The sequence below is a fragment of the Rousettus aegyptiacus genome, unplaced genomic scaffold (genome assembly GCF_014176215.1).
Source record: "Rousettus aegyptiacus isolate mRouAeg1 unplaced genomic scaffold, mRouAeg1.p scaffold_m13_p_15, whole genome shotgun sequence".
Taxonomy (NCBI): domain Eukaryota; kingdom Metazoa; phylum Chordata; class Mammalia; order Chiroptera; family Pteropodidae; genus Rousettus; species Rousettus aegyptiacus.
The window spans coordinates 42,880,173-42,904,276 of NW_023416290.1; the positions used below are offsets into that span (position 1 = coordinate 42,880,173).

The window sequence follows — 24,104 nt, forward strand, 5'->3', positions numbered from 1 at the left end:
CAGAATTCAGAATGTTAATTTCTAATGTGATAATTCTACATAAATCTCCCTAAAGTATTACTATAGATCCTAAATTGATACACTATATACTTGATACATTTTCTTTTTAAATAGAATTATCCTTTCTTCTTACCAATATAATTTATGACTATATGTAAGTATACATAGCCAAAGATATGTGCTTTCAAACACAGGATATATATAACACATATATATTGTCCTGAACTATCTTTATTATATTTTATTGGGTGAACCAAAATTGAAAACAAAGGATGTTTAGCATACTGTGCCTATAAAAATTATACATTTTAAATAATGGCTGTTTTAGCATAAATTTATTATGCTCTGAGCTCCCCTACTGGGATAGTAGCTTGAAAGGCACCAGAGATATACAGTGAGAAACTGAATGTCTGGCTTCAGGGAAAGGGCTGGAGGGGCAGCTTTGTCCCAGATAGAAGAGCTAGCAGATTCTATTTCTTTGTTGAGCCCTCCCCCATCTCAGTGTGAGACACAGGTGGTGGCCATATCTGAGTCTCCATCAACCTGGCTATAACTGGTTCCTCCCACTCTGCCGATTCCCTGAGACTCTGCCCCTCCCAACTTACAGGCCCACCCAAACCACTTCCAGTGCCTTTTCCATAAAAACGGCCTGTCTTGGCTCATGCTGCGGACTTTTCTAAAATCTTTCAGAGGTTCATAAAACCAAGCAAGCAGCATCTGGCCTTGGAATGCCCTATACCACGTGCTGAGCAGCCCCAAGCCCGACAACAGCGGCAACTGGCATTGGTTTGTGGCTTCGCCTCTCAAGGCACCTCCAAGCCCAGCATGGGTGGTGGCCATGTGTGGAATGCTTTGTGGCACATGCCGACTGGCCATGGGCAGGGTACAGGCTGCAGCTAAACCTGGCCTTTGGTGAAGCTCCTCCCAGGAGGCCCCATGGCAGACATGCCCAGTGGTCGGCTTCAGACTCAGCCGGAATATCACCCAGGGCTGCACCCTAGGAAGACGTACTCAAAGTGAAGACTGGGCAGGTGTCAGAGCCCTGTTCTGTAGGTTCAGTCCCTGCACAACAGCTCCTTTACTGTAGTCATGGGCAAGTCCTCAAAAACAATCAGCCTAAGGGTCAATCCTTACCACTGACCAAGTCTTACCTACAATAGGAGGGCATACAAAACACCACACAAGGGACACATCTGGAGCACCCAGCTCGAGTGACCAGTGAGACTGTGCCATTTGGTCCCAAAGGGCATCTACTACATAAGGCCACACTACTAAGCCTGGGAAGCATAGCAGCTCAACCTTATACATAAAAACAATCACAGGGAGGCAGCCAAAATAGGGAGACAAAAAAAAAATAACCAGAACCCACATGAAAGAACAGAAGAAAGCTCCAGAATAAGAACTAAACAAAACAGAGACAAGCAGTCAACCAGATGTAGAGTTCAAAACAATGACCTTAGGGGCAGAGTAGATGAACTCAGTGGAAACTTAAAGAGCTGGAAAACATAAAAAAGAACCAGTCGGAAATGAAAAATACAATAACTGAAATGAATATCTTGGAGGGAATCAACAGTAGATTACATGAAGCAGATGATCAAATCAGTGATTTAGATGATAAGATAGAAAAAACACCCAATCAGAACAGCAACAAGAAAAAAGAATCCAAAAAAAATGAGGATAGTTTAAGGGATCTCTGGGACAACATCAAGCTCACAAATATTCACACACCATAGGGGTACCACAAGGAGCAGAGAGAGAGCAAGGACTTGAAAATCTATTTCAAAAACTAATTACTGAAAACTTCTCTACTCTGGTGAAGGAAATGGATATACAAGCCCCGGGAGCACAGAGAGTCGCAAACAAGATGTAACCAAAGAGGCCCACCACCAAGATACAACATTATTAGAATGCCAAAAGTTAAAGACAAAGAGAGAATCCTAAAAGCAGCAAGAGAAAAGCATCTAGTTATCTACAAGAAAACCCCCATAAGACTGTCAGCTGATTCCTCAACAGAAACTCTGCAGCCAGGAAAAACTATAATGAAATACTCAAAGTGATGAAAAGCAAGGACCTACAACTAAGATTATTCTAACCAGCAAAGCTATTGTTTAGTATCAAAGACAGATAAAGAGCTTCCCAGACAAGAAAAGTTAAGGAGCTTATCACCATCAAACCAGTATTACAAAAAATGTTAAAGGAAATTCTTTAAGGAGAAGAAAAACAAAAGATAAAAAATATGAATAATAAAATAGTAATAACTATGTTTCCATCAATAATTACTCTAAATATAAATGCATCAAATGCTACAATCAAAAGATAGGGTGGCTGAATAAATAAAAGAATAAGACCCTTACATATGCTCCTTACAAGAAACCCACTTCAGATCAAAACACACACATAGACTGAAAGTAAAGGGATGGAAAAGATATTTCATGAAAATGAAAACGAACAAAAGCTGGGCTAGTAATACTTATACCAGACAAAATACACTTTAAAATAAAGGTTATAATGAGACAAAAAAAGGACCAAGTAGTCCTACTTCGGGGTATTTATCTGAAGAAACCCAAAACACTACTTTGAAGGGACAAGTAAATCCATATGCTCATTGAAGCATTATTTATAATAGTCAAAAAATGGAGACAACCTGAGTGTCCATCAATGGATAAATGGATAAAGAAGAGGTGGGAGATTATATATATATATATATATATATATATATATATATATATATATATATATATATATATATATACATACATACATACATACACATATATAAAACTCAGCCATAAAAAAAAAAAAAAAAGAATAAAATCTTGCCATTTGCATCGACATGGACTAACCTAGAAAGTATTGTGCTGAGTGGAGTAAGTGAGACAGACAAAGACAGATACTATATAATTTCACTTACATGCAAAACCTAAAGAAAAATATAAAAGAACAAGACAGAAACAAACTCATAGATATAGAGAACATTTTGATGGCTGCTAGATGTCAGGGGGATTTGGGGAATGGGTGAAAAAGGTGACGGGATTAAGAAGTACAAATAGGTAGTTACAAAATATTCATGGAGATGTAAAATATAGCATCAGGAATATAGTCAACAATATCATAATTACTATATGTAGTGTCAGATGGGTACTCTATTTATCCAAGTGATCACCTCATAAGTTACATTAAATGTCTAATCTCTATGTTGTACACCTAAAACTAATACAGTTTTGTATGACAATTGTAATTTAAAATATATATATACATATGTTTTTAAAAAATAAAAGAGAGAAAGATCACAACCATTCTGGTAGAATGATGCATTTCCTATAATGGTTTCTACTGTATAATGATGATAGAATTGTATTTTTCACTGGCTTTCGTGCTTACCTCCACATTTTGGGATTGGTCCACTCCACATCACTTTTCCATCCATAAGTATACATGTAATTGTTTCTGTTCCTTGGGTTTTAATAAATCCTTCTTCACAAATAACTGAAATTGAACTTCCTAATTGAAAGTTGTCCCCAAATCGCCGTGCATTGATCGGTATTCCAGGATCGGGACACTCATTATGTCCAAACGCTTGAGAACAGCAAATAAACAAAACACACAAACAGTATGAAACACTTAAGTATTTGAGGTGAGAAAAAGTAATTTTTAAAAAGGGTCTATTTATAGAAAAACCTTTATCTATTAAAAAAAATAATTGGAGTCTCTCTTGACTATATCTATTTGCCTCTGATGTGTAATAGGTATGATTGTTTTAAAATAAGAATTTTATTCTGTGATCATAAAATTTCAAAATAGAACTGTTCCTGCTTATTTCTGGAAATTATTAGCTTAGTTTATGCAAAGATTTCCAGGAAAACCTAGTCAGAATTCCAATTAATGTGAATATAGAGCAGGCTGACTATATTCCATAGCAAACTTCTCATGATTCACTGTTTGGAATGGAGAAACAGTCTAATTGTGAGAATTAAGGAGAAATGTTTCATTCTGGTATGAAAGTCTTACAATTTCTTTATAATTTTCCATGCATCATCTATTTTCTACCATCTACAAAAAGGGAAGAGAAATAACTTTTTTGCAATTACCATGTTTTGGATACTGTGATAGGGGCTTTAGAAATGTTACTATCTCATTTAACATTTAGACCGACTTGATGAGCCATTTACTTTGTGAGTTTCAGGAAAAAGTTAAGTGGTTTGCCTAGCAGCATAGAGATAGGATTAAAATGTATTTCCTGATCTGGCTTTTAATCTTATCTCAATAATATACTGCATCTTGGGTTATTTGTCTCACGTCTCTCAAGAGAATATGATTTCTTAAGTTCCAGACCATTATTATATTTTACATTGAATCTCCCATGGTGTGTACTTAGCCCAGTGCCAGCAAGTAGCAGACTTGTAGCGACAATGTGCTTTTTTGAACTTCTCAGAGATTATAGATATACAAATATATACACAAACACAGATATACAAATTTTTCTCCTTATTCATGATCCAATATGTACTGTGTTTAAATTAGTATAATATAAACAAAAAAATATTTAAAGTAAAAATATATTTTGAGGTGTTTACAATTTAATATTATAGTCATACTGCTTAAGTACATGCAGTTATTTTAAATTTTCTTACTAATCATCACTTTGATATTGTTCATATATTATGTAATTTTATTACCCACTCTCATTTTTAAGTGAAATAATACAAAATAATATTAAGATAAATTCTGAAAGAGATAAAAGATATTTCTTAGGTACACGTATCTAATCATTGTTTTCTCTTATGCTTTTAAAGACAATTTTGATTAATCTTAGTTGCTCCTATACAAAATGCTTCATAGATATTTTTTCAGGAAAAAAATTCTAGTAGTAAGCATTAAGTAAAAGAATTTACATATAGTAGAGTAAATTATTTACTAGAGAAAGAAAAAGGAACAAGGAGATATATTTTCAGAATACCCAGAAAGTACCAAAATACTGAAGTGAAAAATATGCATTTAAAGACAAAATAAAAACAGATAAGAGTGTGTGTGTGTGTGTGTGTGTGTGTGTGTGTGTATCTTTCCTTATGTATATGAAATATTTTAAAAAGGACTTTCAATTAAAGCAATCATTTTACACAGCAAGTCTCTATGGCACATGTCACAGCCAATTTAATGTTAACGTTGTGTAACTGCATGTTGACACTTATCAGTGACAGTATTCACCACTAGCTACACTTTGAAAAGACAATTAACTGTGCTTTGTTACTAACTGCCAAAGTTGAGTACTGAACTTTGAACAGGGATGGGGGTGAGGGATGCAATTCTGTTTTCAAGAGCAGGAAACTAAATTCTATTGTTATATATTGCTTAAATATTAACATGTCAAATTGGTCAATATCTGAAACAGGAAAAACAATAAAAAATCACTAGTATTCTATGGTCTCAGGTAAAACATTTGCAAACAGAAGCATTAATATGTAAGTATAATAACTTACTAAGATAGTTTTTACTTTACGTGACTTATCTTTTGGCTATATTTATGCCATTTTTTCCAGAAAAATAATATTCATTCTTTGAACTACATGAATATGAGGGATAGACAATAGCTAAATAACTTGAAAAAATCTTAAATCTGGAGCAATATATTAAACACAATAATATAATATCAAATGTCAAGATAATAATTCAAAAACCAACTAAACAATAATAGCTAATGTTTATTGAGCATTTGTTAGGAACCATATACCCCATGCTAAATTATCTACATGCATCCCCTAATTTACTTCTTACAGAAACTCAATATGGTTTTACTGATGAAGACACTGAAGCTCAGTTACTAAACCTAAAAATGTAGCAGAGCCAAAATTTGAAATTGTGTTGTTTCACTTTCGGGCTTATATCCTTAATCACTAAGGTATTTTTTTCTCCCATGGTGGTTTTACTAAATCCTCTCAGTGTTCTACTGCCCTACATTAATGACTTCCTTATCTGCAATGCTTCTTTAGCCTGTGATTTCATTTTTGGAATTATGACTCTGTGCTATTATGATTCATTAAAGTCTCCTATTGGATTATGAATATCTTAATGAAAGGATCTATCTCCCTTTTATTTCTTCATAGCAATAACTAAGCAAAGTATGTGATATACAGTACTTCTGACGTTAAGCATATAAGATGTAATAAAATAAGCAAATAAATTGGATGATACAATAATGGCATTTGAAACACATACTTCCTTAATATCAAGTCTCTCACAAACAAAGAGAAATAACACAACAAGGAGTAAAATATGGTTGGAAGTTCAGAACCAAATGAACATCCATGGCATAATTATGTATATTACTTATTCAGGTTTCCTTATCTGTGTAACAACAGAGCTGATGTGCATGATTCCTTTCCAGCTCTACTTTATAAAAATATGGTATATGGAAAAAATAAACTTACTGTTATAAGTGATGTTAAAACCACGTCCTGACATCGAATGGTCAGCTTGAAACTCCAGTCGTAGGATATGACTATTACTAGTAAGATGAGAAGGCACCTCGGCGCCAGTAAAGGTTCCAAGAATTGGAGAGTCTGGAGAGTCACCATCTTTAACAGCAAGGAAGTCAAACTGGGATTCCAAATCAAAGTCATTGAAAGAAAGGTGTATCCGACTGCCTGGATCAGAGATTATTGTCCAGATGCAGTTTAAATTATTTCCATACCCGTCCGGGTAATCAGGAGAAAGGACTGTTCCCATTGGTGCAGTAAAGTTGGAAAGGCAAGGAACTGTTAAAATAAGATTATAAAATATAATAAATGTTCAAAAGTAATAATTTGTCATATCCTACAATTTTTATAATCAATTAGTTTGAACAAATAATATTAAACAATGTAAATTATCTTATAAGACCGAAAAGTTACCATTTTTACATATTAGAAAGTGCACCTATGACTGTATGCTTAAATATGCACAAAATATAATTGGAGCAATAATAGCAGTTTATTTTGATATTTATCAAGTTCATGTTAGAGTGTTGTGAAAAATTTGTTTATATGCTTAAAAATAATATTGGAGAACAAAGATTTCATAGAAAGCAATAATGCTCATAAAATGATTGAAGACAAAAAAATATGTGACTATTAACAGAAATGGGATGACATAGTCCAGGGAAAACTTAAAATGCGAGTGGTGACTCAGTGAGTTTCACCCTACTATGGTCATGCTCTGCTAGTTTATAACACAGGTATGGAGATGCTCTGCTAGTTTATAACACAGGTAAGGAGATGAATTAACTTTTATCACAGCCATCACTAGGGGCTAACACTAGAAAAACAACTGAACGCTCGTACCATGCTAAGATGAAGTCTCCCCACCATCCCGTTTTCTTTTTTAAATTTTTTAAAACATCTGACTTAAAGGTTCACATAGAACATTTAGAAAGAGGAATAGAAAGAAACAGAAAAGTAAATGAGCTATCACACAGAAGAAATCATATTTAAAATAATGATGTATTCCAGTAGTTTTTATTACATGGTTTAACAGCATTGAAGTCATACAATTTTGTACCAAATTTTATTTACAAAGAATTAGGAACTTCGAGCCTTGGAATATATTCCTAAATTTCTTCCCAGAAAAGTTATTAATTTATACTAAAATATAACGGAAACATGTTAGTACAACACTCCTACCAGCATAAAATAGTGTGACTATTTTACCTTTCTCATTTGATAAGAAAAATGACTTCTCATTGTACAAATTTTCATTTCTTTGCCTACTAGTGAAGTTGAAGATTTCTCATATTTGCTAGCCATTTATATTTTCTCTCTTTTGGGAATAACTATTCACCAACTCTGATCTTTTAAGATTATGAAGTCTTAGTTTACAATATTCACACAATATTACAATCCATACATTTTGTTATTTTGTTAATATTTTAGAATAAATAATTTGTTTTAACTTGAGTATTACAAATAATAATCTCTGCATTTTTCCTTGATTTTTAGATTTTTTAACATTCATAAAACAGACCAATATCTATCTCTATATCTACAGAAATATAAAGACAGATTATGATACACATATATATGCAGAATATATAAAATATGTAAAAATGATAAAAATTATATGCATATATTATCACTCTTATCATTCTTTTTTATATATAATTTCTAATTTAAATTTGCTTTTTCTGTATGAAATGATGTTAAAAGTTAAAACTAGGGCCTGAAAACTTGACTGCCACTGGGCTGAATCCAGACTGAAAATGTGTTTGGTTTAATATTTTCTTATGCCCCAATAAATATATGAAATCACCTTTGAAAATCATCATAACCGAGGAGAAAAAAATCTAGAGTTCTAGCTTCTCTTGAAAAGTTAATACACGATAGTTTCTATCACTACCTCCTTAATAGGCACACACATACTTGGTCCTGTTCCCTTGACACACTTTTACCTGCCTGTATCCTGGAATCATTGATTCTATAACCATTGATCTAAATGAAGGTTCAGCAAACTTTTTCTATAAAGGGACAGAGTGTAAATGGTTTGGCTTTACAAGCCTCATGGTCTCTGCCACTGTAGCAGAAATAACAGGCAAATGAAAGTAAGTGGTTATGTTTTCATAAATTTTTTAACAAAACTAGGCTTCAGGCTAGATTTGGTCCACAGTCCTTACTTTGCCAAACTGTGATTTAAATGATCCCCACCTGGGGCAAGGGCTAGTCTAAATTTACCATGCTAATCTCCTTTATCAGAGAGATAGGTGGATGTCTATCTAATACTGTAGTATACCCATATCCTGTTTTGCTTTCTGGGATTCAGTTATCCATAGTCAACCTTGGTCTAAAAATATTAAATGAAAAACATCCAAAAATAAATAAGTCATGTTTTAAATTGTGGGGTGTTATGAGAAGCATGATGAAATCTTGTGCTGTACTGCTCCATACCATCCACATATGTGAATCATCCCTTTGCCCAACATACCCACACTGTTACATGCTACCCATCCATTTAGTCACTTAGTTGCTTCTCAGTTATCAGATACACTATTTAGGTATTAGTATCACAGTGCTGGTATTCAAATAACCCTAATTTTACTTAACAATGGCCTCAAAATGCAAGAGTCGTGATGCTGAATATTCAGACATGGCAAAGAGAAGGCATTAAACGCTTCCTTTAAGTAAAAACGTGAGTACAATATGATATTTTGAGAGAGCGAGAGACCACATTCATATATCTTTCATTACATATAATTATACATATTAAATTATTCTATTGCATTATTGGTTATTGTTGCTAATCTCTTAATGTGACTAATTTATTGATTAAATTTTATCGTAATTATGTATGTATAGGAAAAACACTATAGACAGGGTTTAATCCTGTCCATGGTTCCAGGCATCCACTAGGGGTCTTGGGACATATATGTCCCTCAGATAAGGCAGCCACTGTACTTTAAACCTTTAAATTGCAGTAGATGCAGTTTTTATGTAACTTCTTTTAATACATTTTACATAACTTGCTTTAATAGTGTTATTTGTTCCAAACCTAGTGTTACAGTTCTGTCAGTACCAGGCTAATTTTATGGTAATAACTTCATATTTCGCTTTAGTATTCACATAGCATTTATTCTTGCTTTTTTTTTCTTTTTACCTAACTATGTGTCAATGCATTAAGTCAAGTTTCCAAAGAAATTATGTTAGAATTTTTATTAAAATTTCAAAGTATTTTCTATGTAATTCACACATTTAATATAATGTTTTCTCATTCAGGAACATGACAGCTATTTTTTTCCCCCCATAAAATTTCCTTTTCTCAATCAGTTGACATATTTTTTTCTATAAGTTATATGAATGTATGTAAGGATTATTTCTATGTTTTTTGTAACTTTATTTTTCTGAGTAAATTTTCTGTCAATTACAATTCAAATTACCTAATGTTAGTATATAAAGAAACTATTAACTGCCATATATTTATAAATGAGGATGCAGGACTTCTCTTTAAAACAGTAAAATAAAATAGTAAAGATTTTCAAGAGTTTTAAATTTTGTTTTAGTTATCATTATTTTAGATATTTTATTACACATATTTTAGCATTTATTAAAATTATTTTTAAATAATTTCATTTTTGATGTGATATATTACATTAATAGATTCTCCAATATTACAGTAACATGTCTCCTTGGAAGACCACATAGAACTAAAGATCTTGAAGTGAAGTCTTTTGAAGTATTACTAAGATTTAGATGATGCTGACATAATGAATCAGACTCTTCTAATGTATTTTCTTCTCTCACAACAGGCACTTTACAAAGTGCTCTGAGTTAGGGGTGAACACTGGCTCTAAACTGAAAGAGTTCTATTAAGGTGGTTTGTGCACTCTTCCTTTCCTAGATTTTCTGAAGAAAAAGCAAAATATAGTTTAACTAGGAAAATTTGTCTGATTCTAAAAATACCCACTTTGCTGAAATGTAAGATAAGTCCACATGGTGATATATATCTAGAACATTATAATTAGAAACAGTACTGTTTACTTGCTATTTTCTGTATTTTTTACTATGAAATATATATACACACACACACATATATATATGTACACACACACACACACATACATATTAGGAAATACTTGGCTTCTATTCATTTTAAAAGTTCTCGTTTACAAATTTAGAAATGTTAAATAATTTTAAAAGGTTAACCAACATTTTCAAGAATGGAAAATGTGTGTTTTGCAACATATATAGTAATTCAGATAAAATGATGTAGGTCTTGAAAAATGCTACATTTTTTTAAACCAGTAACATATTGAAGATTTATGCTAATGTCTTTTTGCAGAGAATAAAGTATTTCGCAAATTAAAAAAAAAAATTATTACCATTATAAATAGGATACAGATAAAAAGTCTTATACTTGAAAGCCAGAAAATTATTTTTACTTTCATGATTATTGGTTTATATGTTATAATTTGTGAATATTCAAAGCTAAAACTCAAAATTTTCAATACTTTACTCATACCTAGTAAGTCCTATTTGTTGGTAATGAAGATAGTATTTAATTGAACATGAAAATGCATCAATATATAATACAAATTATATTTTTGTTGCAATTAAATTGGACTATTTTAATGTATTTGATGATGAAACACATTATTTAAATCCAAGCATACTGTATATCATAAACATTAATGAATTATAGTCTGTGCAATATAAATAAATGGCGTTTAAGTATGCATTAGTGTGAGCATCTACAAGCAAAAATAAGTTAATGCATAATACATAGAATCTAAGCTTTAAATATTTTAAGTGTTTTTGATTGCAAATAAGTATATATGATCTTGTTTGAATAAATGAGTCTATTAGAATTAGCTGAGATGTATAATTTCTTTAAGAAGTATGCTATCCATAAAGTATAAAATGGCACCAATAAAGTGTTAGGAGAACAAGTAATATATACTTTGCAATTACCAAGTGAACTATGTTAACTTTATTTAAATCTGTAATGAAATTTAGAGTTTGGCATAGCAAACTTGTTAAAGATAGTATCACAAAGTGCAACTTGTTCAAAAATAATTACACGGTTCTAGCTCTTTGCGATTAATTACAAAAGCAATTATATGCAAGGACAGGGTAACATATGCTATCTAGAAGCAAAGCATTTGGTACTCACAGATACAGATGGGTATGTTTGCAGACCATTGGTTATTCTCTTGACAAACAATGGATTTCTCTCCAATTAATTCAAACCCAAACTGGCATTCAAATCTTAGAACATCACGATTAGAAAATCCATCTCCTTCTCTAATTCCGTATAAAGGTGTACCAGGATCACCACAACTTTCTTTTTCAATTTCTGTAAAAATAGGAAAATAAAGTCACATTCCAAGGGTTTTAGGCATATGATATCTACACCTCTGTTTAGTAGATGTACATTCTCTATAGTTATTTCAGAGAAAAAGATGAAAATGTTCTTTGATCTTATTATTTTTCTTCTGTTACTCTTGGACCTGATTTGATGAATTGTTCTGTAGAGAATAATTAGTGTATTTCTCTCATTTGGGGGAAACCGAGGTCACAGACTATTGTGATTATTCTTAACAAGACAATTATGACAAGATTTAGGCTTTGTCTGTACTGTACACTTATACACACATATACTCACATATGTATTCTCCTCAAATCCTAAAGACTTTTCTAATTTTTCTATATGGTACAGTAAGTCCTAAGATGTGAAATAACAGCCTCTGCCTCTGAGCTCCTACAGCAATACGTAAATACCTTTCACACATGATCTGCCCCTCTCCTTGATACTAGCTGGCTGAATTACTTCTCCAGCTAGCACTCCCAAAAAACTCCTTAGGGCAGGAATCAATTTTGCATCTCAAATTACCCAGATGCATTCATCAATAAATGTCCTTTGGGTGAATTAAGTTGAAAAGATTGAAAAAAAAAATTCTCTTAAGAACACATTAAAACTCTCAAAATATCTAGGATCTTCATTGTGAAGCTATGAATGTCAGTAGTAAATTATTGTGATTTGATTTTAAGTCACATGCAATCACATTAATGCAGGTTTCCTCAAACAATAGCAAAAACATAAAAATTAAAATAAAAAAAATAAAACTAAAATAAAGTTGTGGCCTCTTACAACACTCCGACAATCACACATTCCTCATTCTTCTGTAATCTACCACAATTTGCTGTGTATCTTTCCAGTTCTTTTCCTATGCTTTTATAATTACACACAAACACAACATATGATATTATAAACATCTGTATTTATGTAAATATAAAAATCCTCCAGAGAAATTATGTAGCATTGTTTCACATATATAATATACGTTATCCTGTGTTATATTGTCACTATTATTTGATAACTTGCTCTTTTTCGGACAAAAATTTCAGAGCTATATTTCAATACCTTTGTATCCTTAGCAGAAACCAGGGATGGTTACCCCTTTAATTCACTGGGTTTGATTTGATATTGTGTTCTTATCTATGACATAGTGACGCAGGTCTACACACACATGCGCGCGCGCACACACACGCGCGCGCGCGCACACACACACACACACACTGTGTGTGTGCTGTTCTTATCCAGGTTTAATATCAAGGGGAGAGGTTAGTAATTTTCCAACTTTCACTAGTCTTTCGGCAAGTTTTTAAAACAGGAAAAACTGGATTCTTGAGATTAGAACTTCTCAAAAAAAGCTGGTTGAATCTCATATAATTTTGAGGTAGATATCTTACTACCATTTCAATCTCCTCTAAAGTTATTTTCTTGTTGAAGATTTTTTTTTTTATTGTTGCGGGGGGGGGCAATATTAGCAACTTATACATGTTAGTGAAGTGACATCGTCCAAAGCTTTCAAGGTTAGTAGATGAATAGTAATAGATTTGTATGACAAGTTTTTAAAATATCTCTTTATAAATATATCATAAATCTTTCTCACTCCTATTTATTTGTAATTAGTCTTCAAGTTTTCTTTGCTCATACTTATAAAGGGCTGTCAAATTTATTAGTCTACTCAAAGAACCAACTTTGGTCAATCACTTCATTGTTTTGACTTTATTTAACTTTTTTTTTTTTTTATCTTTTTAGAGACCATCTTCAACTCTCTTTTGCATTAATTAACTGTTCTTTTTCTCCCTTCTGGAGCTGAAATCTTAGGGTTTGTTTGTTTTTGTTAGTTTATTTCCAGCCTTTCTTGTTTTCTTAAAAAAAGAAAAACAACTTGCATCTATAAATTTTCTTCAGAGTACTCTTTTTATACAGAAAGTTTTTTTTGTTCACTTCTAAATAGTCTGTAATTTCCACTTTGATTTCCTCTTTAACTCATAAATAATTTCAAAGTGTTTTTGAATTTATGGTTGGGGTTATCATTTTATTGTTGATTTCTAATGTTATTGCTTTAGCATTCAGCATAAATATATCCAGGTCTCACAGTAGATAAATCAGCAAAATATATTCAATTTAATTTGTTATATTTGTCAAATAGAAATTATTTATGCCCTTAGTTCTTTTTTTTTTTGTCTACCCTCTCTGACAATTTCTAAAAGAACTGTGCTACAAATTCCAAACAAAGTATGAATTTTTCCTCATAGCTGAATCAAGTTAACTTCATAGTTTAAACCATCATTTTGTCTCTCATTTCATTCAGAAAATACTTATTTGAGAACCTAAGATGTGCCAGATTATGTTCTAAGTATATGGGATAGATCAATGAATAAACAGATGATTCCTGCTCTCTGGTAGGATGAATTCCATTGTAAGTTTACACATAATCAATCGATCAATACATTATAGAAGGTGATACATGCTATGAGGTGAACAGGGAATAGTGGCGCTAATGTGGTAGGTGATGGTGGAATCGCATTGTTGCTAGGCTAAAACATTTCATTACTCTTATATCTTTTTTGTAATTGTTTGTTATTGAAAGAATGAAAGCATAGGTTCTTCTTCACCTGAAAATGTCTTTATTTTGCCCTCACTATTGAATGATAGTAAGGTATAGAAATTTAACTCAAAATGATTTTCCCTCAGCATTTTTAAGATGTTTTCCTTGGTCTTTTATTCATCTATTATTCCTGTTGAGAAATATAATGTCAAACATTTTAATTCTCCTATAACTAATCTGTTTCCTGCTTCCTCTCCTCTCCACAGGTGTTTGGGTCCCTTTTTAGACTTCCTGTTTTAAAATGTAACTATAATCTACTAAGTATTGGTTTTAAAAACTTATTTTTAACTCAGTGCTGGGTGGATTTCTTCTGTCAAATAACTTGTAACTTTTTTTTTAGATCTAGTAAATTGTTATCATTATTTCTTTTAAAATATTGTTTCTTACATGTTCTCATCACTCTGAAACTCCTTTACATTGAATGTTGGAACTTTGATATTTAGTATCCATGTAGTCAATCTTTTGAATTTTCATTTTTAAAATTAATTTATTTGCATTCTAGAACTATATACATGTAAATATATATGCAGATGTTTATTATAAATTCTACTTTACTAATTTCCTGTGTACTTTCATCTAATCTCAATTCACCCTATATACTGAAATAGTTGTCATTTCTTTAATATTTAGTAATTGTTACTAATTTTTGTTGTTTTATAACTATTTATTTTTTCATAGATACAATTTCCCCTTTATTTTTGTGAAGATATCTAGTAAAATTATTTTAAATTATTTTTTGATTGCTCTTTTATCTCTGGTTCCTTGTATAGAGGCAGAAGTGTACTTGAGAGGAGCAAAATAAAGTTTCTTCTAAAGCGCATATTTTAAACTATATTCAGTGAATCATGATGATGGTTAAGCTTACAAAGAAAAGTACAGGAGGAAGTAGTTTAGGGGAGAACAAAAATCTTGGTTTTAAGCAAGCTGTCAAATTTGCTTACTTCTCTATAATAATGCAGGACCTATACTTTCTGTTTTCACCTTCAATCGCCTCTGCCTTCGGGTTTATTTCTTCTTCTTTCACGTTGTAATTCTAGATGTAAACTCTTCCCTCTCTTGCTCTGTGGTGCAGTCCACTGTAATGGTCTTCATCCTGAGTTGGGGAAGCCTCCTGCTTCATAATAGCATTGGACTCCCATTCCATGTCTGGACAGTTGGCTCTGTAGCTGAAATATTTTCCTCCATAGCAGTTACTGCAGTTTCTCAAGACCGCCAGTGGCCTTCTCCCTGGAAGCCTCTGGCCTCAATGCATAATGGCTTCCTTTGTAGAAGCTGCAGCAACGGCTGCCTATGCAAGCATTGGTTTATAAAATTTTCAGCTGACCTCTGTACCCCATATATATCTTCATATGTTTATTTACTATGTTTATCTTAGGGAATCCATGGTACTTCATAAAAACTGAGATTTATTCTTCCAATTCTTAAGGATTAGTATATCTATTTTAATAAGTTTTCTATCATCTTTGTGTTAGAATTGAGAGTGTTTATTTTACTATTTTGAAACCATATTTCTTTCTTTGTTCCTTTAATACAACGGTTTAAAAAAATCAAAGATATATTATCAAACAAAGGTATAACTTTGAAGCTATGGTACTCTCTTAGACTGAAAAACAATATGCAGGAAGTAAAATAAACATATTTATTACATGTTACTGCCTTTGAAATTTTTTTCTACCTAAGAGGCAAGACTAATATCAGAACAATTAATATGTGACAGATGAGTGCTACATGAGAGATATGCACAAAGAACAATTATTAATAATATCGACTATCACTTATTCAGTATTGAAACTGTATTGGCACTGTGAAACATTTTAAAACATTATATAATTTAATCATCATAACAATCCTATGAGGGAACTACTGTCATCTACATTTGCGGATAAGATCAGAGAATTTGAGTATTGTTACAGACTGAATATTTTTGCCCTCCCCCCAAATTTATATGGTGAAACCTAATCCCCAATGTGATGGTATTCGGAGGTGGAATCTTTGGGAAGTGATGGGTCATGACAGTGGAGCCCTCATGAATGGGATTATTGCCTTTGTAAAAGAGGATTTAAAAAGTCCCCCTGTTTCTTCTGCCATACAAGGACGCAAGGAAAAGACAACAATTTATGAACTAGAAAATGGGTTCTCACCAGAGCTGAATCTGATGGCCCCTTAATCTTAGACTTCCCAGTCTCCAGACTGTGATGGTTGTGGTTTACAAGCCATGTAGTCTACGGTATTTTTGCTATAACAGCCCAAACAGACTAAAATGTTACCTTGTCCAATTTCCTAAAATTTGCAATTTGCAAATAACAGAGTTTAGATTTGTCTTACTCCAAAGTCTTTATCACAAAACTATTATGGAGGAATTTTCATTCATTAATTACCATTTTATGAAACATTTATTTAGTTTCTAATATGTATCAAAAATAATACTAGGAACTAGGGACATAAAGACAAATAAGATGTAGCCCCTATCCTTAAACAAGGACACAAAGAAGGCACAGCAAAGTCCTCTTAGAGTTGGAGGTTGGCAAACAGATAAAGTTTTCACAGAATTGAGGACCCTCGAACTATCTTGGAGTTATCTCACTGAGTGAAGGGAGGAAGAGTAAAGAAGAAAAAAATACCCCAGGTGGGAAGGAGAAGAGCAGTATGAGAAAAGACATAGTCTTTTCCCTTCACTTTCCTTCCTTGGGCGGTGACTTGCTGGAGTTAGTTAGAAGGCTGCCTGAGTCTGTTGGAGATAGTGTATTAGAATGCCATAGATTGGGTCATTTATGAACAACAAAAATTTGTTTCTCACAGTTCTGGAGGCTGGAAAGTCCAAAATCAAGATGACAGCAAACCCAGTGTCTAAAGAGGGTCCATTTCTTGGTTCATAGACAGCTAGCAACTTGTTGTGTCTTTACGTGGTATAAAGGGAAAGAGAACTCTCTAGGGCACTAATTTCATTCATCAGGGCTTGGTTTCATGACCTAATCACCTCAAAAAATACCCCTACCTTAAATACTATCACATTGTGGGGGTGGGGCACAAATATTCAGCTTATAGTAGAGGCAGTGATGGTGATGCTAGAGGTTGAAGAGGTAGTGAGGTCAAGTAGGTGATGGTGTGTTTGGGGATCAGACCAAGGAGGCAGCCTTTAAGGTTGGGAGATTAATTACCTATGAGGGAATTGTGTGAATTATAAATGTATTGAGGATACATTAAAGGGATATGAAAAAAGGGAAAGCTATGAAGAATCCTGAGAGGTTAAACTAAAATTAGAAGAACTGGTATGAACTTATGTTTAAAATATAAGTAGAGATCAATGACATAGATTGTGTCTGTGTGTATATATACATATGTCATGCAAACATATGTACATATAGGTAGGCAGGTATATTCTCTAGCTCCATCCATTAAGAACCTTAAAAGCAATAAATTTCTATACTAACAAGTATGCTGAGTATCCAGACTTTGGTCTAAACACCATATTTTCATTAAAAGAAATCAGGATAGTTGCTTCAAGGGTTGAACGGAGAAAAGTACAAGCTGAATCTTGTATACCTTGTGTCAAAGAACAACAAGAAGTGCCTACAGAATAACAGAACATATCAAAAGACAGAAAGACTAGCAGAAAGGGACTCTACTGCCATGCTCAGCAGTTTAAAAAACAATAATAAAGACAGATTACAATTAACTGAATACAATTTAAATGAATGCATCCATACTAACATAAACAAATGTGAGACAAAATACTGCCTCCATGTAGAATGACAGTTAAAACACAATGTAGAATTAATGAAAATAGAAAATCTATGTTTGGTAGCCATCACAGTGATTTTGGATTTGGGGTGAGTGTTTGATAATAAACAAGATACTGGCACGGTTTTGGATTGCTTCTCTATAAAACACTTATCAATCACAAAGGTGAAAATGGGGATGCAACCATGGAAAAACCCAGGAGACATCAGTTTTACCAGGTGATCAAAGATCACAAAAGGAGGGTAGAATATACCGACATTTTTTTGTCTCCTTATGTGATACACTATGATGATGAGCATCTTTCTGTCAAGAATGAATAGCCTAAGTCTGGATATGAGGAAAGGCTGGGCAGACCCTGATTGAGGGGCATGTTATAGCATGAAAAGTACTTTTAAACCTGGCATGGTCATAACAGACAGGGAAAAACTGAGAAACTCATCTAAATTGAAGGAAATGAAAGCGACATGACAAGTAAATGCGATCAAATTATGTGGGTTGAATCCTGAGAAGGAAGGAAAAAAGACATTTTGGATAGTTAGAGAAATTTGAATGAGGTTCGTACATTATTTGGTAGTGCTGTATCAATGCTGATTTTCTAAATTGAATGGTTGTTTTGTAGTTATGTGAGAGAGATTCTTTATTTCAGTGACATTTGAACAGTATTTGGGAACGATGAAGCATCATGTTTGCATCTTGTTCTAAAATGTTTCTGTGGTGGTTTTAAAGGTGTATGAAAATTCTTTAATGCTGCTATCTGAAGATGGAATTAAGTTCTCCTCTTTGATTACTGCTCAGCTTTAGTGGTGGCTAGCTTCTAATAAATGGAATGTGGTAGAAGTGACACTTGTGAGCACTTCTTTTGGCTTCTCTCCTAAGACTCCCAGTTGTCTCAAGCCCCTGCAGGTTTGGGGAATACAGTAACCTCTGGTGCATGCACCTTCATCTTGCTCACTGAAGAACAGCCTATAGCAGCCCAGCAGCCAGATGTTACCATGCAGGATGACCAAAAGGCTGACTTTCTTCAGTGCTTTGCTAAGGGGCTTCGATGCTATCTGGAATTGAGAATTTAATGCCTGAGGAATGAACTTTGACAACCAAGAGGCAAGAGAAGAGAAGGAGACCAGCAGATAAACTGCTTACCCCCCACTCCCCAAACAGATGCTTATAACGCACTGCTGGTCCACATGCCCACGCGACCAAACATACAGCTGCTTTTCTTGTGAGCCTGTGGCCACTCGGTAACACTTAGTAACATACCACCTTATATTTCTTTATTACATCTCTTTTTTTCTTTACTTTGCTGTCTTGAAATTGCAGTTCCCCCTTTCCTCCATAAAGCATTAGTCTATAAGCTTTGCCTCAGCCTCTGTTTTCTAGGAAATCAAAGCTAAGACAAATGAATCATCACTGGCAAAAAAAAAAAAAAAAAAAAAAAAAAAAAAAAGTTAGTACACCGGGTAAGGGCCTGGGCTAGCTTAAGACTGTAAACATATATGTGATTTCCAGGAAGATAAGAATCTTAGCTATCATTATTGAATGACTATTATTTGATAGAGGTTTTGCTAAATATTATAATTATGTTAACTCGCGCATTTCTTAGTAGAACACTGAGAGCAAGGCACTGTTATTCTAGCTTAGTAGATGAAAAATGAGGTTGGGAGAGGCTGACCAAGGTCATATATACAGAAATAGCTCAAATGAGAGTCTACTCAACATCTATCGCATAACCATACTTCGTTCCACTGTTCCTTGCTGCCTGATAGAAAAGATAGAGAGAATGCCATGATACAGGTATCAGAATAATTAAAAAAAGAGATGAATAAACTTGATTCCAGTATTGGAAGAGAAAAGATGGCGACATTAATTTTAAGAGAGTCTTTTGTCTTGAATGATTCAACGCCTAATTCCACCTCTGTATGGCACCATGGCAACTTTAAACGGATCCAGATCTCTTCAAATTCCTTTCTATGGAAGGTCTTTATGATCTAAACCTTTCCTGTCTCTCCAGTCCTGTCTCCCACCATTTTCCTACAAGCTACTTAAGTGTAAGGCATGTTTAGACACTTGCTCTTCCCTTTTACATCTGCATGCCTTTAGGTATGACCACCATGACACCTCCTCTACCTGGAAAGAAGGCATCCTTCCAGTACATAGGCTTGAAAAATTCCTATGCATATCTCAAGATTAAACTAGACTACTTCCATAAAAACTACCTTGAGCTTGCAAGCATAAGTTACTTGCTCCTTTCTGTGGGCTTCTATATACCATAGGGCATACTTATATTGGTTCATATATTTTACTATAATTATTAATTACACATTTCAGCTATGTCTTTTGAAGAATTTAAATTTTATAGCATTATTTTTGTAGAATTTGAATGATGGATATTTTCTATTTACCTCTCAAGAACCATTCTCCATCCTTTCCTATAGTGCTTTTTGCCCCTTCCCTCCAAGAGTGGAAGTAAAGGCTGACCCAAATGAACCCATAACAGGCTCCTTTGCTACCCGACTGCCTGTGTGTGCAGCAAATGATCAGGAAATGGGTGGCACTGGCAGGAGATGGAATGAGGAGATTGGGAGGAAAGGGCAATAGGGATATTTTTCTCTAATCCTTTCTCTGCTTGATAACCATGAAATCTTCACTGAAAGTCAACCTTATGTCAGGCTGCTCTATCCACACAGCTGTCCTCTGAGAGCTGTGCTTATCATTCCTGAAGGCGATAATGGCTCCCCACTATCGCTAGGCAGGAATACTACATAACCCCTTTTCAATTTCCTTAAGCTCTCCCCACACATACTCAGTTATTTGTTACCTGCATTATCCCTGATTGGTACAATAAAACTTACCATTGAAATTTCAATACCATCCAAAAATAATTTATTCAGCATCCTACTGATACTTGATTTTATTATCATATAACATTTTGTCTCTTAAAATAAAAAAAAAAATGGAGTTGGAGTTTCTTTAACAATCATTGCTTCCATTGAGTATCAACTACATACTATGCATCACTCATGACTAAATTTGGAAGGAACCAAGTGAGTATCCATTCCCAGAATCAGAGGTTGGCACCCATGGAGCAGCACCTGGTTTTGCTCTTTTTCTTCCTTACTGTGGAGGCAAAGAAATCAGAAGCTGAGAAAGATGTGCTAAAATAAGTGAGGATGGGAGGTTAGAGAAAAAAATAAACAGAGCACTCCAGAAAACTCCTGCAGTGAGTTGAGAACAAAATTGAAAATATACATTTAAATGGCAGTGGCTGAAATTTGTGCGATAGGATTCTTCCAACACTTTTTCTTTTTTTAGTGAACAGGTAACTTTGATCCTTGATTCCACAGTAATACTCTAATTTTAAATTCAATCAGAATTTTAGCCAAAGACTAACATCTGGCCTTAAAGTGACATAGAAATTCTCACTGATCAATCTCTGACTTGACAACGGTTGACACTGTAATTCAAATACTTCACAGAGAACCTGCGTAGGTTAAAAGAAAGTGATCTATAAAACTTACAGTTTTGCTGATTCTTAATGTTAAGAAGTGTCTTGGGAATCTCATTACATTAGTAATGGGCTTACAAAGCTTGGGAAATATAGAATCATGCAGTTAGAAGAGACCTTGTGAGTTAAACTTCACCTCACCTTCAACCATCTCAGACAAATGAGATGACAGTCAACATTTAAAGATATTTTGAAAAGGTAAATCTATAACTTCCCAGGCAAAGTAATGAAGGACATATTTGCCACAATAAATGTGTAAAGTGTTTTAGAGCCATGATGAAAACACTGACATTTAAAAAGTTTCAGGTTAGGTACAATTATTTAATTTAAAAAATATGCAAAATTTAGGACACTGTTAAACTCTAAGGCAAGATGCCTGAAGTGGACCATATCACACAGAACTGGTGTAGAAGACTGTCTGTAACCAGTACTTAAATTATACACTCCTTTGAGAGGTAACAAATAGAGGCACTCGAAAAAAAAAAAAAAAAAAAAAAAAACACACCCCCCACCACTAACAAAGCCTTCAATTCTAAATCATTTTCACCTTAAAAAATTATCAAACATCTTAAAATGTTTAACAGAATTAGGAACTCTCTGTTTGTGATAAAAACAATGCACTTTTCTTTGGTTCTAAATATGTTATTTGACATGTCATCAATTTGAAGTTGTTTTTTACAGTTGGATTTATGTATTTATGGCAAACCATTTATATTCTGCCATTTCAGTGCCCAGGTCTCGAGTTTAGAGGACAACTGAGAGACTTGCATTAATGTCCGTATGCACAATCAAGGAGTTTCCTAGCGTTCATAGATGTCGTGGTCGTAATGTGTTCCCTCAAAATCCAAAGATGGTAATATTAGGAGCTGGAACTGGAGGTCATTAGGCAGAGCCCTCATAAACAGGATTAGCGATCTTTTATTATTGAGACTCCAGAGAGATCCACTGCCCTCTTCTACCATGTGAGGACATGAAGAGGTGCCAGCTACGAACCAGAAAGATAACTCCCTAAAGAAGGTCACCATGCCAGTTTCTTAATCTTGGACTTCTAGGCTCCAGAATAGTGAGAAATAAATTTCTGTTGTTTGCTAACTACCCAGTCTGTGGTATTTTATTAGGGCAGCCCAAATGGACTAAGATAGTAGGTATGGAACCTATTGATTTGTATTATGTAGCAATTTTCTCCAACCCAGTGATTAGGAGACTTCTGGCTATAGATTTCCTGAAGTTTTATGCAAGACTCTACTCAACAATTATAACCTCACCCTCTTTCTCTCTCAAAGGAATATCTTGGAATACAAGGGAGTGAGATTAAGGTTATTTTTAGGGAAAATAATAAGTATTCTCTAATTTAATTTAAAAAATAAATAATGTACAAAATTAGGTATTTCAATTATTAAGAACATAGTTCTTGAAATTTCACAATTCAAAATACACCACAATGTAACCATTCCAAAATTAAGAACTAATGCCAACTCAATAATTTCCTAGTATATAAAATTTATCCCATTGTTCAAAATAATGGAATCATTAAAAAACAAAAAGAAAAACAAAAATGCTTCCTGGTGATGATAAACTACTTTAGTTTATGGAATATAAAGACTATTCTTACCATCTTAAAAGTACATATAATTAATTCATTTCAGTTCACTAATTTCCTAAGGATCCACTGTGTACCAAGAATTGTGTATGAGCATGAAAAGGTATATGTCATAAATGTGGCCCTAAATATATATATATATATATGTATATATATATATATATATATATGCTGCCAAATAGGTGCACTAAGGAGATACACACACACACACACACAAACACACATATACACATACATATATATCCTTATATATACACACATATGTATGTATATGTAATATATATACATATATATATATGTGCGTATATGTATACATGTATATATTAGGTAGTTAGGTAGACATGAGGAACTGGGGAATAAAAGCCCCACACAAGACCTCCCTTAGGACCTCCCTAAAACACCCATCCCATGGTTATAAATTACACCTCCATCTTGAGGCACAAAGGAGTGAAAAGCCATAATATAGCCTCTGGTTTGGTCCAGCCACAAGCATTTGCCGGTTTGTACTACCCTAACCCTTCTGTAAACTTAGCCTCATTATACCATACACAGTAGGCAAAGTATTATATAATAGCCAAATGTCAATCAAAAAGGCCTCATATGTCGATCATCTAGCATCACTTTTGCAACCTCCCATCACAGCCCTGATATATTACAGACCACCTCACATCCACAAGGCTACAGGCTGCTTTGGCATAGCCCATCTTTCTTGAAATATACTTTCAATAAACCTTACTTTTCTAAATCTCGCTGATCTATAACTGTTAACTGCATGGGCAGAAAGAACCAGGACCCTTCGATGCCACTGGAGCATTGATGAATATTAGATCACCCCAACTGTA

The 24,104-nt window shown here is 33.6% G+C and overlaps 1 protein-coding gene across 6 annotated transcripts in view; it reads right to left on the bottom strand.

The window, feature by feature from the left end:
• CSMD3 (CUB and Sushi multiple domains 3) overlaps window positions 1-24,104 on the bottom strand; it is a 989,790-nt gene that overhangs the window by 385,951 nt on the left and 579,735 nt on the right. For all 6 annotated transcript variants that reach the window (XM_016138158.2, XM_036232977.1, XM_016138161.2 and 3 more), the window contains 3 exons: window positions 11,632-11,814; window positions 6,426-6,752; window positions 3,382-3,576 (listed from right to left, as the gene is read on the bottom strand). In XM_016138158.2, the coding sequence (XP_015993644.1) occupies window positions 3,382-3,576; window positions 6,426-6,752; window positions 11,632-11,814 (705 nt within the window). The remainder of the gene's footprint in view (window positions 1-3,381; window positions 3,577-6,425; window positions 6,753-11,631; window positions 11,815-24,104) is intronic.